The sequence below is a fragment of the Artibeus jamaicensis genome, unplaced genomic scaffold, assembly GCF_021234435.1.
Source record: "Artibeus jamaicensis isolate MK-2021 breed Jamaican fruit bat unplaced genomic scaffold, CSHL_Jam_final scaffold_461, whole genome shotgun sequence".
NCBI classification, from domain to species: domain Eukaryota; kingdom Metazoa; phylum Chordata; class Mammalia; order Chiroptera; family Phyllostomidae; genus Artibeus; species Artibeus jamaicensis.
The window spans coordinates 5,466,827-5,483,927 of record NW_026522045.1 but is presented as its reverse complement, the minus strand read 5'-3'; the positions used below and the strand labels follow the sequence as shown (position 1 = coordinate 5,483,927).

Here is a 17,101-nt window from a genome sequence, read left to right as displayed (position 1 = left end):
GAAGAAAAGGAGCAAGGGATAGAAAACCTGTTTGAAAAAATAATGACAGAAAACTTCCCTAACCAGGAGAGGGGAAAATCCAGGCAAGTTCAGGAGGCATAGAGGGTCCTAATCAAGAGGATCCCAAGGAGGCCCATTCCAAGAGACATCATAATTAAAATGCCAAATGTTAAAGGTAAGAGAGAATCTTAAAGGCAGCAGTGGAGAAACAGTAACATACAAGAGAGCTCTGATAAAACAGCTGATTTCTCAATAGAAACACTACAAGCCGAAAGGGAATGGCAAGGAATATTCGAAGTAATGAAAAGTGAAGGCCTACAACCAAGATTACATTGCCAAGCAAGGCTATCATTCAAAATGAATGTGAAATAAGGAGTTTCCCAGAAAAGAAGGCTAAAATAATATGCCTCCACCAAACCAGCATTGCAAGACATGCTAAAGGGAGTGGTATAAGATGAAGGTATAGAGTGACAGGGAAAGGAACACAGGTATAAAAGGAAAAAAGTGGCAATGAATAAGTACCTATCAATAGTAACCTTATATGTAAATGGATTAAATGCTCTAATCAAAAGACATAGAGTAGATGAATGGGTAAGAAAATATGACCTGCACATATGCTGCCTAGAAGAGACCTACCTCAGAACAAAAGACCTAAACAGACTAGTAGGTGTGGAAAAAATATTCCAAGCATATGGACAGGAAAAAAAAAGCTGGGGTAGCAATACTTACATCAGACAAAACAGACTTCAAAAGAAAGGCCATAAAAAGATACAAAGGTAATTTCATAATTCTAAAGGAAAGAATCCATCAGGAAGCTATAAATAATGTAAACATATATGCATCCAACAAAGAAGCACCCAAATATATAAAGAAAATCTTGGAGGACTTCAAGAAAGATATAGAAAGCAACACACTTATAGTAGGGGATTTTAACGCCCCACTGTCAACAATGGATAGATCTTCCTAACAAAGAATGAAGAAGGACATTTTGGCACTGAAGAACACACTAGATAAAATGGGCTTACTTGATGTATATGGAATCTTTCAACCCAAAGAAGCAAAGTACACATTCTTCCAAATGCACATGGAACATTTTCAAAGACAAACCACATGAGAGGACACGAAACAAGCCTCAACAAATTCAAGAATATTGAAATCATATCAAGCATTTTCTCAGATTACAATGGCTTGAAATTAGAAATCAACCTCAAGAAAAAACTCAAAAACATTCAATGACATGGAGACTGCATAACATGTTGTTAAATAATAAATGGGTTAACAATGAGATCAAGAATGAAATAAAAAAGTATCTGAAAACAAGTGAAAATAAACATACAACAACCCCAAACAGTGAAGGAAGTCCTGGAAGGGAACTCATAGCAATACAGGCTGACCTAAAATAGAAATTTTTCAAATAAATGACCTAATATGACATCTAAAAATCTAGAGGAAAAACAACATAGCCCAGAGCAAATAGAAGGAAGGAAATAATCAAGATCAGAGCAGAATTAAATGACACAGAGACTAAAACAGCAATCCAAAGGACCAATAAATCCAGGAGCTGGTTCTTTTAAAAGATAAACAAAATCAACAAGCCTTTAACTAGACTCATCAAGAAAAAAAAAGAGAGGACCCAAATTAATAAAATCAGAAATGAAAGAGGAGAAAATACAACAGATACCACAGATACAAAGGACTATAAGAAATTATTACAAACAATGATATGCTAAGAAATTTGAAAACATGGGTGAAATGAACACATTTCCAGAAACATACAAACTGCCAAAACTTAATAAAGAAGAAGCAGAAAGCCTGAATAGACAAGTAGCAGCTAGTAAAATTGAAGCAGTAATTAAAAAAGCTCCAACACCCAAAAACCCTGGGCGGGGCAGATTCACAGGAGAATTTTACAAGACATTTGGAGAAGAGATAACTCCAATTCTTCTCAAACTATTCCAAAGGTTCAAAGAAGAGGGAAGACTCCCAAACTGTTTTTATGAGGCCAGTATCATCCTAAGTCTAAAATCAGATAAAGACACAACAAAGAAAGAAAACTACAGGCCAATATTGCTGATTAACACAGATGCTAATATCCTCAATTAAATATTGGCAAACCACATACAGCAATACATTAAAAAGATCATACGCCATGATCAAGTGGGATACATCCCAGGAATGCAAGGATAGTACAATATACACAAATCAATTACTGTGACACATGACACAAACAATACAAAAGACAAAAACTACAGGATCATATCAACAGATGCTGAAAAAGCATTTGATAAAATTCAGCACTCATTTATGATAAAAGCACTTAGCAAAGTGGAAATACAGGGAGCATTCCTCAACATGACAAAGCACATATACGATAAACCTACAGCCAACATCATACTGAAAGAGCAAAAATTAAAAGCTTTCCCTGCTAAGATCAGCCACAAGACAAGTATTTCCACTTTCATTACTTCTATTCAGCATAGTATTGGAAGTTCTAGCCATGGTGATCAAACAAGAAAAGAAATCAAAGTCATCCAAATTGGAAAGGAGGAAGTAAAATTGTCATTGTTTGCAGATGACATGATAGTGTATATAGAAAGTCCTGTAGACTCCACAGAAAAACTACTTGACCAAAAATGAATTTGGCAAAACAGCAGGATACAAAGTCAACAATCAGATATTAAAGGAATTGTGGTATACCAACGATGAAATATCAAAAATAGAAATTAGGAAAAAACTCATTTACTATAGCAACAGGAAAAATAAAATGCTTAGGAATAAACTTAACCAAGGAAGTAAAAGACCTTATTCAGAAAACTACAGAACACTGAAGAAGGAAATTAAAGAAGTACAAATAAATGGAAGCATATACTGTGTTCATGCTGTGTTCATGGATTGGGAGAATTAACATCATTAAAATGTCCATACTACTCAAAGCAATCTATAGTTTCAGTGCAATCCCTATCAAAATATCAATGATATATTTCACAGATAGAGAACAAATATTTCAAAAATTTATATGGAATCATAAAAAGAAACCCAAATAGCATAAGCAATTTTGAGAAAGAAGAACAAAGTAGGAAGGATCACAATACATGATATTAAACTACGTTAAAAGTTTACTATAATCAAAAGAGCCTGGTACTGGCCATAGACACATAGAACAGACACATAGATCAAAGGAACAGAATAAAGAGGCCAGAAATAAACCCATGTCTCTATGGTCAATTAATATTTGAAAAAGAAGGCAGAAGCATAAAATGGAGTAAAAATAGCCTCTTCAACAAATGGGGCTAGGAGATCTGGAATTGTTAGTACAATAAAACAATGAAACTATACCACCAACTTACACCATATACCAGAATAATCTTAAAATAGATAAAATATAAGCAGTGACACCATAAAAGTCCTGGAGGAAAACTTTTCCTCCAGGGAGGAAAATCTCAAATATCCCATGCAAAATATTTTCACTGATACATCCTTGAAGGCAAGGTAAATACAGAAAAGAATAAAGAAATGGGACTACATCCAATTAAAAAGTGTCTGCACTGCTAAAGAAAACATCAGCAAAATGAAAATATAACCAATGTTATAGAGAAACATATTTGCCAATTATACCTTAGACAAGGGTTTAATTTCCCAAATATATAAAGAACTCACGTGACTCCATACCAGGTAGACAAACAATCCAATGAAAAAAATGGGCAAAGGACCTGAGCAGACAATTCTCCAAGGATGACAGACAGAGGGCCCATAGACATAGACAGGATATTCAACATCACTAGCTATCACAGAGATGCAAATTAAAACCACAATGACATAGTACCTCATACCAGTCAGAATGGCCATGATGCACAAGTCAACAAACAGTAAGGGCTGGCAACACCATGGAGAAAAGGGAACACTAGTACACTGTTGGTAGGAATGCAGACTGGTGTAGCCACTGTGGAAAACTGTATGAAATTTCCTGAAAAGTCTAAAGATGGAACTGCCTTTCGATTCAGCATCCCCAGTGCTAGGATTATAGTCTAAGAATCCTAAAACACCAATTTAAAAGAATCTATGCACCTCAATGTTCATAGCAGCGTTATTTAGAGCAGCCAAGTGCTGGAAACAGCCTAAGTGCCCATCAGTAAATGACTGCATCAAAGGAATGTGGTACATTTACACAATGGAATACTACTCAGCAGAAGGAACTCCTTCCTTTCATGATAGCATGGATAGAACTGGAGAGCATTATGCTAAGTGAAATAAGTCTTGCAGCAAAAACAAACACCATATGATCTCACATATAACAGTTACATAATGAATGAAAAAGACAAACAAGCAAAATAGAACCAGAGGCATGGAAACAAGGAACAAACTGACAGGGACTAGAGGGGAGGGTGGAAGGGGATAAGGGAAGAAAGAAGGGGAAGGGCCTAGTTAAAGAACAAGCATAGTGCGGGCTGTGAAACAGAGTTGCCGGTTCAATTCCCAGTCAGGGCACATGCCTGGGTTGTGGGCCAGGTCCCCAGTGGGGGCCATGTGAGAGGCAACCACACATTGATGTTTCTCTCTTTCTCATTCTCCTTCCCTTCCCCTCTGTCTAAAAATAAATAACTAAAATAAAAAAATAAAAATATGAACAAGTATAAATGACCCATGGACATGGACAACAGGGTGGGGATTGACTGTGGAGGGTGGGTGGGCAGGGCAGAAGAGATCAATGGGAGAGAATTGGGACAATTGTAATAGATTAATAATAAAATTAAATTAATAAATTAAATAAATTAAATTAAAAAGAAAAAGTAATGAAATGTAAAACAGTTGTCTTATCAAAACTAGCTGTATAAAGTGTTTAAAGAAACTAATAATACAGAAATATAAAATATGAAACATTTAAGAAATCAAAGTTAAATCTACTGGTTACAGAAAAAGAAAAAATGCTAAGAAAAAAATTTAATGTTCATTAATGTTAAGGAAAAATGTAAGATGTAGGCCAAAAGGAGCTAATATAATTAGCTATTAGTTGATATGTCTACTCTTATACAGAGAGAGGGTTTTTCAAGAAGTGTAGATCCCAGCAAGACTCAATTACTGTCCAAAGCCTGGAATTTAATTCATAGTCCAAAAATTTCCTTCAGCTCAATTCATTTTCCAGCACAAAGGAAATGGCTCTTTGAAGTCAGGAAGGGCAGAAAAGCAGAATTATACTCCAGCTCCCCATTCAGGTAAACACCTTACTCATTTTCCTTACTCTGGTTTTCTCTGGACTTCTAAAGGTTCTAAGAAAAGGCCAGATACTTACTTGTTTGTAGTGGGGTCAATGTACAGCAGAGGAAGATGTTAGGTTATCCTAGATTCTGCAGCAACATGGAATTGTAAACATGACTAATATTTTTAAATAGATCATCATAAAAACTGGATTAAGTTATTGAAATAAGTCTAAACTTTACCATTCTCACCTGAAATTAAATAAATACATTTTTTACAGTTATTGTAAAAAGTTCACTTCCAAATTCTATTTAAAATGTTCAGCTTGGCTCTATTCTCAATTTAGAATAGAGGAAATTAACTAAAAAATTTTTAATGGTTTTATTTATTTATTTTCAGAGAGAGAGGAAGAGGAGTAAGGGACAGGAAGAAACATCAATGTGTGGTTGCCTCCCATGTGGCCCCCACTGGGCACCTGGCCCACAACATAGGCATGTGCCCTGACCGGGAATCAAACCGGCAACTCCTTGGTTCACAGTCTGTGCTCAATCCACTGAGCTGCATCAATTTTTTTGTTAGAAAACTAATTATGTTTTATGTGCTTGGATATTGCCATTATAGCTATATTATACATTTTTGGGTAGAAAATATGCAAATACTTCTAAAATCACCCCAAATACTTTTTTTAAAGAAATAATATTACAGTGATTTTCCCCCACCAATTTGAATACCTACTTTCCTTTATTTATATTTTTTAAAACAACTTAATTAGTTTTATAGAGAGGGTAAGGAAGGGAGAAAGAGAGGCAAACATCAGTGTGTGGTTGCCTCTAATGTGCCACCCTACTGGGGACCTGACCCACAACCCAGGCATGTGCCCCAACTGGGAATCGAACTTCCCAACTAGGAGTGTCCCTTTGGTTTTATAGGCTGTACTCAATCCACTAAGCTACACCTGCCAGGGCTATTTATCTCTATTTTAGAAACTCATTACACTGTATCTATTTTCCTTACTGACTCTAAACTATCTAAAAAATATGTAAATCTGATATTTACCTTTAAGAACTCTTGAAAGTATTTGACAGCTGCACAATCACACCGTATAATGCTCCTTGCATATTCACAATTTCCTAGACTGTAACAGGACAAAGTATGAGATAGAAGAGAAGCAAACAATGATTTTATGACTATACTTTTTCTAAAATTATGTCACTGCCCTGGCTGGTATGGTTCAGTAGATTGAGCACCAGCTGGTGATCAATGTATCTCTCGCACATTGATGTTTCTCTTTCTCCCTCCCTTCCCCTTTCTCTTAAAAGTAAATAAATGAAATCTTAAAAAAAAATAAAATAATGTCATTACACAAAAGATAGTCATTATGCAAACACAAGATCTGTAATATTACTCATCTCATCATTTTTCCACAGTTCATACAAGTTTTAACTTCAGTGATATAATTCAGTAACATAAAATTCATCCATTTAAAATCAAATAAAACTTAGTGGTTTTTATTATATCATTAATAACACATTTGTCACCTTAAATAGAAACCTCATATCCATTGCCAGACACTACCTTAGTCCATTGGGGCTACTTTAACAGAATACCATAGACTGGGTAACATAAATAACACAAATTTCTGTTTTGAAGGCTGGGAAGTCCAAGATCAAGGTGCCAGCAGATTCAGTGTCTGGTGAGGGATGCTTCATGGTCCATAGACAGCCATCTTCTTGCTATAACCTAACTTATTGAAAGGGGTAAGGGAGCTTGCTGGGGCCTCTTTTATAAAGGCACTCATCCCATTCATAAAGACTGCTCCAACCTCATGACCTAATCACCTTCCACATGTCCTACCTTCAAATATCATCACTGGAGATTAATTTCAACATATGAATTTGGTGGGGGACAGAAACTTTCAGCATATAGTACTACCCACAATCTGTCACTCTATTCCCATGAGCCCTAGACAATCACTTAACTACTTTGTCTTAATAGATTTGCCTGTTTTGTGTATTTTCATAAATGGAACAATATGTGCTCTTTTGTGACTGGATTATTTCACTCTGCATTATGCTTTTGAGGTTTGTTCACATTTATATATATAAAATCACTTCATTGTTTTTCTTGGGGGGTGGCAAACAGTGTTACATTATATGAATACAGCATATTTTATTTATTTATTCATCCACTGACATTTGGGTTGACTCCACTTTTGGCTATTATAAAAATGCTATGAACATTGCTGTGCAAGTTTTTATGAGGACAGGCTTTCATTTCTCTTAGGTATACTCAGGAGTAAAACTGGTCAGCCACATGGTATTTCTCTGTTTAGATTTTTGAGGAACTGCCAAACTGTATTCCAAAGTGGCTACAATATTTAAAGTCCAGTCAGCAATGCATGTTTCAATTCTCCACATCCTCACTTGTCTCTCTTATTATAGCCATTCTAATGTGTGTGAAGTAGTATCTCATTGTTTTTTCCCAAGAGAAATATATTTAATTTTTTATAAAGATTTTTATGTATTTATTTTTAGAAAGAGGGAAAGGGAGGGAGAAAGAGAGGGACAGAAACATCAATGTGTGATTGCCTCTTGCATGCTCCCTATTGGGGACCTGGCCCACAACCAAGGCAATTGTCCTGACTAGGAATCGAATTGGCGACCCTTTGGTTCACAGGCTGGCACTCAATCCACTGAGCCACATTAGCCAGGGCTCATTGTTGTTTTGAATTGAATATATCTAATAATTAATGACATTAATTACTGTTGCATGTTGTTATTATCCATTCACATACTTTTCTGGGAAGAAATATCTAGGGGAAATATGTATTTGGATCCTGCCAGTTTTAATTAGGTAGACTTTATTATTGAGTTTTAAGGATTTTTTAATATATTCTGGGTACAAGCTGCTTATCAGAAATACTAAATACAAATATTTCCTCCCATTCTGTGTATTTTCTGTCCACTTTCTTAGTGGTCTCATTTAAAGCAGTTTTAAATTTTGATGATGTTAAATTTAAGTTTTTTTATTTATTGTTTTCGCTTTTTACATACTACAAAATCACTAACTTAAGGTTGTGAAGACTTTCTCCTATAATTTGTCTAGGAGTTTTAAAGTTTTAGGTATTACATTTAAGTTTGTAATTCATTTAATTTCTACATATGATTGACACAGGGGTCCAACCCGATTCTTTCGCATGTGATATTCAGTTGTCTCGGCGCCACTTTCTAATAATACTGTTCTTTACCCATTGAAATGATCTTGGCATCCTTGTTGAAAATCAAGTTGACCCTAGATGAGTGGGCTTATTTCTAGACTCTCAATTCTATGCCATTGGTCTATATGTATCCTTATGCTAGTACAACATGGTCTCATTATTGTAGCTTTTTAAAAGTATACTTTACTGATTATGCTATTACCGTTTTCCCAATTTTTCCCCTTTATGCCCCCTCTGCTCTGCACCTCAAACCCTCCAGCATTCACTCCATTTAGTTCATGTCAATGGGTTGTACATACGTTCTTTTGTTTCCTATACCACTCTTGAACTCTTCCCATCTATTTTATGCCTACCAATTATGCTTCTTATTCCCTGTACCTTTTCCTCCCTATTTCCCCCTTCCCCTCCCCATGGAAAACCCTCCATGTGATGTCCATTTCTGATTCTATTCCTGTTCTAGTCATTTGCTTAGTTTTTGTTTTCATTGCTTTCCTTTATTTTAAGGTTCAGTTGTTGATATTTGTGAGTTTCTTGTCACTTTATTGTTCATAGATTTTGATCTTCTTCAATTTCTTAATTAAGTCCCATTAACATTTCATATAATAAGGACTAGGTGATGATGAACTCCTTTAACTTGACTTTATCTGGGAAGCACTTTATCTGCCCTTCCATTCTAAATAATAGCTTTGCTGGATAGAGCAATCTTGGATGTAGGTCCTTGCCTTTCATGACTTTGAATACTTCTTTCTAGCCCATTCATGCCTGCAAGGTTTCTTTTGAGAAGTCAGCTGATAGTCTTATGGGCACCCTTTGTAGGTAACTCTCCCCTTTCCTCTTGCTTTTAAGATTCTCTCTTTATCTTTAATCTTGAGTAACTTAATAATGATATACCTTGGTGTGTTCCTCTTTGGGTCCAACATTTTTGGGATTCTCTGGGCTTCACAGACTTCCTGAAAGTCTATTTCCTTTGTCAGGTTGGGGAAGTTTTCCTTCATTATTTGTTCAAGTAAGTTTTCAATGTCTTGCTCTTGTTCTTCTCCTTCTGGAACCCCTATAATTCATATAATGGAACGATTAAAGTTGTCCCAGAGGTTCCTAAGCCTCTCTTCATTTTTTTGAATTCTTGTTTCTTTCTGTTCCAGTTGGATGTTTATTTCTTCTTTTTGTTCCAAATCGTTGATTTGAGTCCTGGTTTCCTTCCTGTCACTGTCGGTTCCCTGAATATTTTGCTTTATTTCATTTTGTGTAGCCTGCATTTGTTTTTTAATTTTGCAACCAAGCTCAATCAGTTCTGTGAGCATTTTGATTACCAGGGCTTTGAACTCTCCATCAGATAGGTTGGCTCTCTCCTCATTGCTTAGTTCTTTTTCTGGAGTTTTGATCCGTTCTTTCATATGGGCCATATTTATTTGCCTTGGTGCACCTGCTAAGTTGTAAGGGGGAAAGGCCTTAGGTATTCACCAGGGCAGGGCAACCCTCTTTGCTGTGTTGTGGCACTCATTTGCTGTGTTGTGGGGGAGGGCTCAGAGAGGGAACAATGCAGCTCACTTGCTGGGCTCTAGCCCCACTTTCCAAAAAACTCTCACATGAGACTAGGGTTTCTCCCACCGTGGCAACCCCCACTGTAGTCCACTGTCAAGTTGGAGTCTCAGTTTTCCATTCAGGCAGCCCTGCCTGTGTGGTCCGCCACCTTGCCACAGGTTGTCTCCATCTGCCTGTCTTACAAGTCTGGTTGACTGTTTCTTTAATTCTTTGGTTGTCAGAATTCCATGCAGTTTGATTTTCTGGCACTTGTTGTTTATTTAGTTTGGTTATCCTCCTTTTGGTTGTGCGAAGAAGCAAAGGGTTTCTACCTATGGCTCCATCTTGGCTGGCACTCTAGCTTTTTATTAAACTTTGAAATTGGGAATTGTGAGGTCTCTAATTTTGTTTCTCCAGGATTGTTTTGGTTATTTATGGCACCTTGCATTTCTATTTTAATTTTATGATCAGCTTGAGTATTTCTGCAAAATGCCAGCTAGGAATATATAGGGATGCATTGAAACTATAGATCAATTTGGGAAATCTTCTCATCTATGATATGAAACAGCTTTGCATTTATTAGATGTACTTTTACTTTCCTCAAATGTTTTGATATACTACATTGATATTAAACCAATCTTGCATTGCTCGGATAAACCTCAATGCATCATGAAGTATAATCCTTTTTATATGTTGTAGGATTTGACTTGCCAGTATTTTCTTGAGCTTCTTTAAGTAGGTTGTTTTTCATCAAATTTTGGGCATTATCAGACATTATTTTTTCATAGTTTTTTCTGTCCCTTTGTCTCCTCCTGTTAGACCCATTATGACTCTTTGTGTACTTAATGGTGTATTCACATTTCTCTAAGGCCCTGTGCATTTTTTTCTTGACTCTTTTCAAGTCCAGAATTTCCATCTGGGGTTTAGGCACTCTAGCCTTTACTGATATTTTCTTTTTGATAAATCAATGCTATCATACACTCATTTAATTTAAACATTGCTTCTTTAAGTTCTTTGAACATATTCATAATAGCTGCTTTAAAGTCCTTGTCTATCAAGTTCAATTTCAACATCTGATCCTCATCAAAGGCAATTTCTACTGTCTTTTTTTTTTCTTTCTTTGCATGTCTCATAACTTTTTACTTATCTGGACAGTTTAGGTAATATATTGTAGCAGGTTTGGATACTGATTGTCCCTGCTGTGAGGTTTGTTGCTGTTTTTTAGTAACTTGGCTGGTCTAAATCTGTGAAATCTATTCCCCCAACAGGTGTGCAACCTCCAATTTTCCTATTAAATTTTTTTCTTGTTTTTATCTTTAAACCTCGCTTCCTAAGGGTCATCCCTTAGTTAGTAGTTTAGCCATCAGCCACTGATTGATCAGCATTGTGATTAAGCCATTGAATCAATAAGATTTTCATTTATTGCTGTTTGTTATGTGTTGCTTAGACACTGCTTTCATAGTTCAGGAACTTTACAAGTTTGTCCTACATTTAGTCAAGGATTAATAGCAAGTTTCCTCTCCAGTTGCTCCTCTGAGAGTGTGGCCTTAGGTATATGCACATTCTTCCACATCACCAGGTTTCCTTTGCTATCTCTTTCTCTGATTTCCCTGCTAGGCTCTCTGGCTGGTTTGGCTTTACTGGTATCATACCATGCTTTTGGCCTCTACTAATTGTTAGCTGATTTTTCTTTTGGACAATTCCTGGGAGACATAAATTGTTCCATGATCCAAATAAAGTTAGGCTCCTTAGGTAGAGCTAGGGTGTTACCAGTCTTCTAGGTGTTCTCTGACCCCTCTTTGGCAGAAACTCTGTTATTATGGAACAGTATCTGGGAGAGACGGGAGCTGTCACTTGGCTACTAAGACTACTGGAATACCTTTTTTGCAACACACAGTTGTGTGCAGAGATGGGTGTAACCACTAGTTCAGAAGTTACATACTCCTACTACCATTACTGGTTCTACAGATTGTGACTGCAAATCCCTTTAGCATTCTCCAGATTTTGAATGATTATCTTTCCTAATTTTGACCAAGTAGACAGATACTTCTCTAGGGAGAAGTTCCACTGGGGTCTGCAAATTGCCATTCAGAAAGCCGTCACATTAAAATTTTCAAATGACTATTCACAAACTGGTGATCAAGTTTGTGCATTTAAATTGGTCCACAAAGCTGATTGTAATAGAAAAATAATTTGGTTCTAATTTTTAAAAGTTGAAATTAATGTCTAATTAAAAAAATATATATACTTTAGGCCCTGGCTGGTATAGCTCAGTGGATTGAGCTCGGGTCTGCGAACCAGACAATCGCGGTTCGATTCCCAGTCAGGGCAGATGCCTGGGTTGCAGGCCGGTTCCCTGCAGGCCAGTTCCCAGCAGAGGATGCGCAAAGAGCAACCATACATTGATGTTTCTCACCCTTTCTCCTTCCCTTCCCCTCTAAAGATAAATAAATAAATTTAATATATATATACACATATATATACATATATAAAGTATATATATATATATACATATATAAAGTGTATATATATATATATATATATATATATATATATATATATATATACTTTATTCTCCCTCATTACCTCAGGTACCTAGAAGTTGCCAACCAATAGATACAAGGGGAAAGCATAACATATAAAAATTGAGTATTAAATAACACATGAACACACATGATATTAACTGTACTATTGTAACCAAGACTGGGATACTGATAAGTTGCCAGGATGTCAAATTATTAAATACTTATTTATTCACTCTTACTTTCAGCATCCTCTCCAGAAAGGCTCAGGCATCCTGTTCACCCAGAGAGTAAAGTATAAAAAATGCATATTACCTCAGTGACTTTCTGGATAATCTTCAATTACATTTCTTGAAGTTGTACTTTGATTGTATATACTTTAAAAGTTGGAAAAACTTTTATATCTTTTTTCCCCTTTTTGGTGTCTCAATGAAATTTTATAGATTTCCTATCATTTTATATGCCAAACCTTTGAAAATAGATATTAAAATATAAATTTTACCAAAGAAAGAATAAAAAAGCTAAGTACTTATGTGACTTCCACAGTCATACAATTCATTAATGACAAACCTATTACTGGAAGCAACAGAAGGACTCCTTGAAATTGAGCCTTTAGCTCTGTATAGCAAATTTAGTTAGATAAACTAGTATCTTCCTGGTAAGCTGAAAAAATTTGTTTTCCTATGACATATTCAAAAGCCGACCTTAATTCACATGTACTATTTTGCTCCTTGGGAAAATATCCTTTTCTGAGTAGTTTAAAAATAAAGCATTGATGATTCATGTCAACAATATATACTGTTGCCAACTGTCTTAGATAGGGCTGCTATAACAAAAATGCCACAGACTAGGTGGCTTAAAAAATGTATTTCTCACAATTCTGGAGGATGGAAGTCTAAGATCAGTATGCCAGCATGTCAGATTCTACTGAAATCCCTCTTCTTAGCTTGTAGGTGGCTGCCTTCTTGCTATGTCCTCACATGGTAGAAAGATTGCATCTTTCTTATAGTCACTAATCCCATTCATGAGAGCTCCACCTTCACAATCTAATTACCTCCCAAAGTCCTTTTCTCTGCATATCATCTCATTGAAGGTGAGGGCTTCAACATATGAATTTGGAGGGAGACATTTAATCCACAGCATCCATATTTATTAGAAATAGAATTTTTCACATGACATATTTTAGAGAATATTTTTTTCCTTCCAGTAAACCACTTTATGATATAAAATGTAAAGAGAATTTATACAATGTTAATAAAAGTTATGTGAGGACCAGACTTATCTACTTGCCTTTCCAGATCACTCCAAAGACAAAGAGGAAAAAGAAGTGATGTTAAAAAGGAAAATAAATGTTATAAATATAGGAAAAACTTTAGCATTGAACATTAAGTCAATATTCATGACTTCAACAATTTTACACAAATACTAGGTAAAGAAAACATTCTTGGGATAATAAATAAATTTTTCTATTTTTTTCTAACATCTTTTCTACCAAAGGAAAACAGCTATTCTTACATTAATCTTGTTTTACTTTTCCATGCAGGATCTTCAAAAAAGAGTTTTCAAATAACTAGGTATGGCTTATATAGCCATATATCTAATCTTAAATGAATTAAAACATTGATCAAGAACAAAAATTGGGGCACAAAAAAGTGCCCAGGGAATAATTATTGAACAAATAACAAACTGAAGGGAAATTTTGTTTTGAAACATAAGTTTAGAAAAATTGCCATCATAATCTGTAGATTACTAGTGGTTAAATCGAATCCCTTCTCATAACTGCAAGTTCTACATAATTTTGATCTAAAGATCAAAATATTATATTCTGAAAACAATATGGAAAGTTATTTGAAGTACAAACATAAAAAAATAGAACTCTATGAGATTACCTATTGGGGAAGCTATCACCTTTACTTTGAAGCAGCTAACGCTTCTTTTTCCTGGGTATACAAGCAATATTCCACATCATTAAATACTCCTTTGAAACCTTTTCTTCACTTGGCTTCCAGCACACCAGTTCCTTACTTTTCTTCTAGTTCACTGGAGGGTCCTTCTCAATATTTTGCTGGCTCCTCCCCTTCTCTACTTTTTAACATTGGCACACCCCCAGGGATCAGACCTTTGTCACCCTCTGTATTCCAGCTGTACTAACTGATCTCATCTAATGTCATGGTGATTAACTAGTAAGTCTCAAATTAATTTTGCCACTCCCAGCTTGCACCTAAAAAGCTAGACTTGGATATTCAACTGACTACTCAGAACCTCCCACCTAACATAGCCACAAAAGAACTTCTGTTTCCACACTCCTCCACATCTGTTCTTCCAGTATGCCTCATCTCTGTATCCCAGAACTCACCCAGTTGCTCAGTCAAAACCTAGGAGTCATCCTTTACCCTTCTCTTTCCCTCTCCTGATACCCAAGTTATCAGCAGATTCTACTTTCTCTTTCAAGTAGAGGCAGAAACCAATATCTAACCAGCATTTCCTCATCAACTACACTAACCTAAGACCCTTGCCTGGAATAGTAAAATAACCTACCTAGTCTCTCTGCTTTTACCCTAAATCCTTGTCAGTATAATCTTCACACTACAGTTCCATATAGGTAAGTCAATTTATGCCACTCCTCTGTTCTCAATTCTTCTAATGGCTTTCCATTACCTATCCATTCTGGGCTAAAAGGACCTTCATGAACTACTCTCTGGCTTTCTCATTTCATTTCTTACCATTTGTCTTCTTTAATCACTATGTTTTAACCTTACTGGCCTCTCTGCTATTCTTCAAACAGGCCCAAGTATGTTAATATTTTTACACCATTTCACTTGCCCTTACCTCTACCCAGAATGCTATTTCCCCAAATATTCACTTGGCTCATACACATATTTCTTTCTTTTTTTTTAATATTAAATTTTATTTAGTTACTTTTCAAGTACATTTTTTTTTATCATACACATATTTCATTAGGGCCTCTGCATAAGTCACATTCTCAAACAGGCCTTCTCTGACCACCTTATCTAAAATAGCAACCCTCTCAACAGTCTGTCTCTATTCCTTGCTTTTTCTTTACAGTGCCTCACTTTTATATTTATTTACATTTTTGTATGTCTCTTCCAATGGGCTATAGTAAATTCCACAAAAACTGGTACTTTATATTGGCCACAGCTGCATAACCAGCAAACAGAAGAGTACCTGGTACATAGCAAGGATAACAAATATGTATTGAATTCAAAAATGAATGAATACATGGGATTAGATCCTGAATATTATCCAATAATATATTTTAGGGTTTTGTTTTCCTTTAAAGGAAAAACAAAGAAATACAAAGATGTGCCCTAAAGTGGGAAAAAAAACAGGTTGATTTTTCTCAAATGGTATAAATTTTATTAAAAGAAGGGGAGTTATTCAGTAGCACTGAAGCATTTTCAACAAGATATTCCAGCTATTATAAAACTTTTAAAAAGCTTCAGAATCACCCCTGAAAATAAAGTTGCAGTTAGTGCTTAAATACTCAAAATGGAGTAAATACATATACACACAAAAAATAGAGCAGTTCCATGAAATCAAAGCAGTAATAAATAGGAATGTCTTGATTATCCCATAATTCTCTTTCCTTCCTTCTCTCACCAAATTGCTACCAGTGAAGGCCAAGGAATCACCCAACTATTTGTTAACTTGGTGCTGGTGCTATTGTTCAGTCAGAAAAATGGCAATATTCATAGAGGCAGCAGAGTATTTTGCATAATTATGTCTGTGGCTTAAATGCCACTGTTTACTGCCTGCCATCATCCATCAAGGGAGCTTATATACCACAAGAATGTGAAAAGTCCCACCACATAATGGATATATCTTTATATATAATTTGGTAAAAAGCAGAGCCTGACGATTAAATCATTTTTCACTAGTGCATTAAAGAATCTAGATCTTGACAAAGCTGCTTCAAAGCTCTCCTGGGCCATGATTGAAAGCCAGTCCAATCACTCCCTGAGGATGGCAGTCTGTTGCTGAAAAAAATATGGAAACTCAAGGTGAGCCACTTGGCCTCTTTGGCAACAATGAAGGAATTTAGTCCAGTATGCTTGGTTTGTTTCTCTCAGCATTCATTTCATGTTGATCATAGGGTTTTTTGCTGTCTGATCAGGGGACAGAAGAATGACAAATACTGCTTTGTATGAAATGTTTCAAGCTTTGTAAGCCCTCTGAAAATAAATAGTCCAAATACCCATTCCATTTCTTTCCCTGTAGGCACAAAAAGGAGGAAATTACATATTGAATATTTATTACGCTTATCCTCTACCTTCTCTTTTTTTAATCTAGAAACAGGTCCCAATACCCAGATGCACATACCAAGGGTTAGCTCAGAGGACACATATTCATAACTGGAACTTAGTCACTAAGTAATAGTCAAATCAGAAAGTACCCAAAGTTTAAGGGCTACACATTTCTTTCATTAAGTTCAGAAAAAATTTAGCTGTTCAACTGAGTAAGGAAATGGAAATGGATCATCATTTCCACCTAGGGAATGATGCTAGGAATTTAGCACCCATTTAGATGCTAGGAATTTAGCATCTAAAATGGATAACACAAGAGTAGTTATATTATATTACTGACTATATTAAATATATACAGATCAGAGTTTCTATAATAATGAGAC

At 35.7% G+C, this 17,101-nt stretch overlaps 2 protein-coding genes across 3 annotated transcripts in view; both read right to left on the bottom strand.

Annotated features, from left to right (window-relative positions):
* Positions 1 to 6,329, bottom strand: part of DRP2 (dystrophin related protein 2) — an 86,752-nt gene extending 80,423 nt beyond the window's left edge. Inside the window, exons 1-2 of the mRNA XM_053657529.1 lie at positions 6,250 to 6,329; positions 5,288 to 5,342 (exon numbers count right to left, since the gene is read on the bottom strand). The gene's annotated coding sequence lies outside the window, so the exon portion shown is untranslated. The remainder of the gene's footprint in view (positions 1 to 5,287; positions 5,343 to 6,249) is intronic.
* A 7,252-nt stretch (positions 6,330 to 13,581) lies between these two features.
* CENPI (centromere protein I) overlaps positions 13,582 to 17,101 on the bottom strand; it is an 87,327-nt gene continuing 83,807 nt past the window's right edge. For both annotated transcript variants that reach the window (XM_037131016.2, XM_037131015.2), the window contains one exon: positions 13,582 to 16,686. In XM_037131016.2, coding sequence (XP_036986911.2) covers positions 16,585 to 16,686 — 102 coding nt within the window. In that variant the 3' untranslated portion in view covers positions 13,582 to 16,584. The remainder of the gene's footprint in view (positions 16,687 to 17,101) is intronic.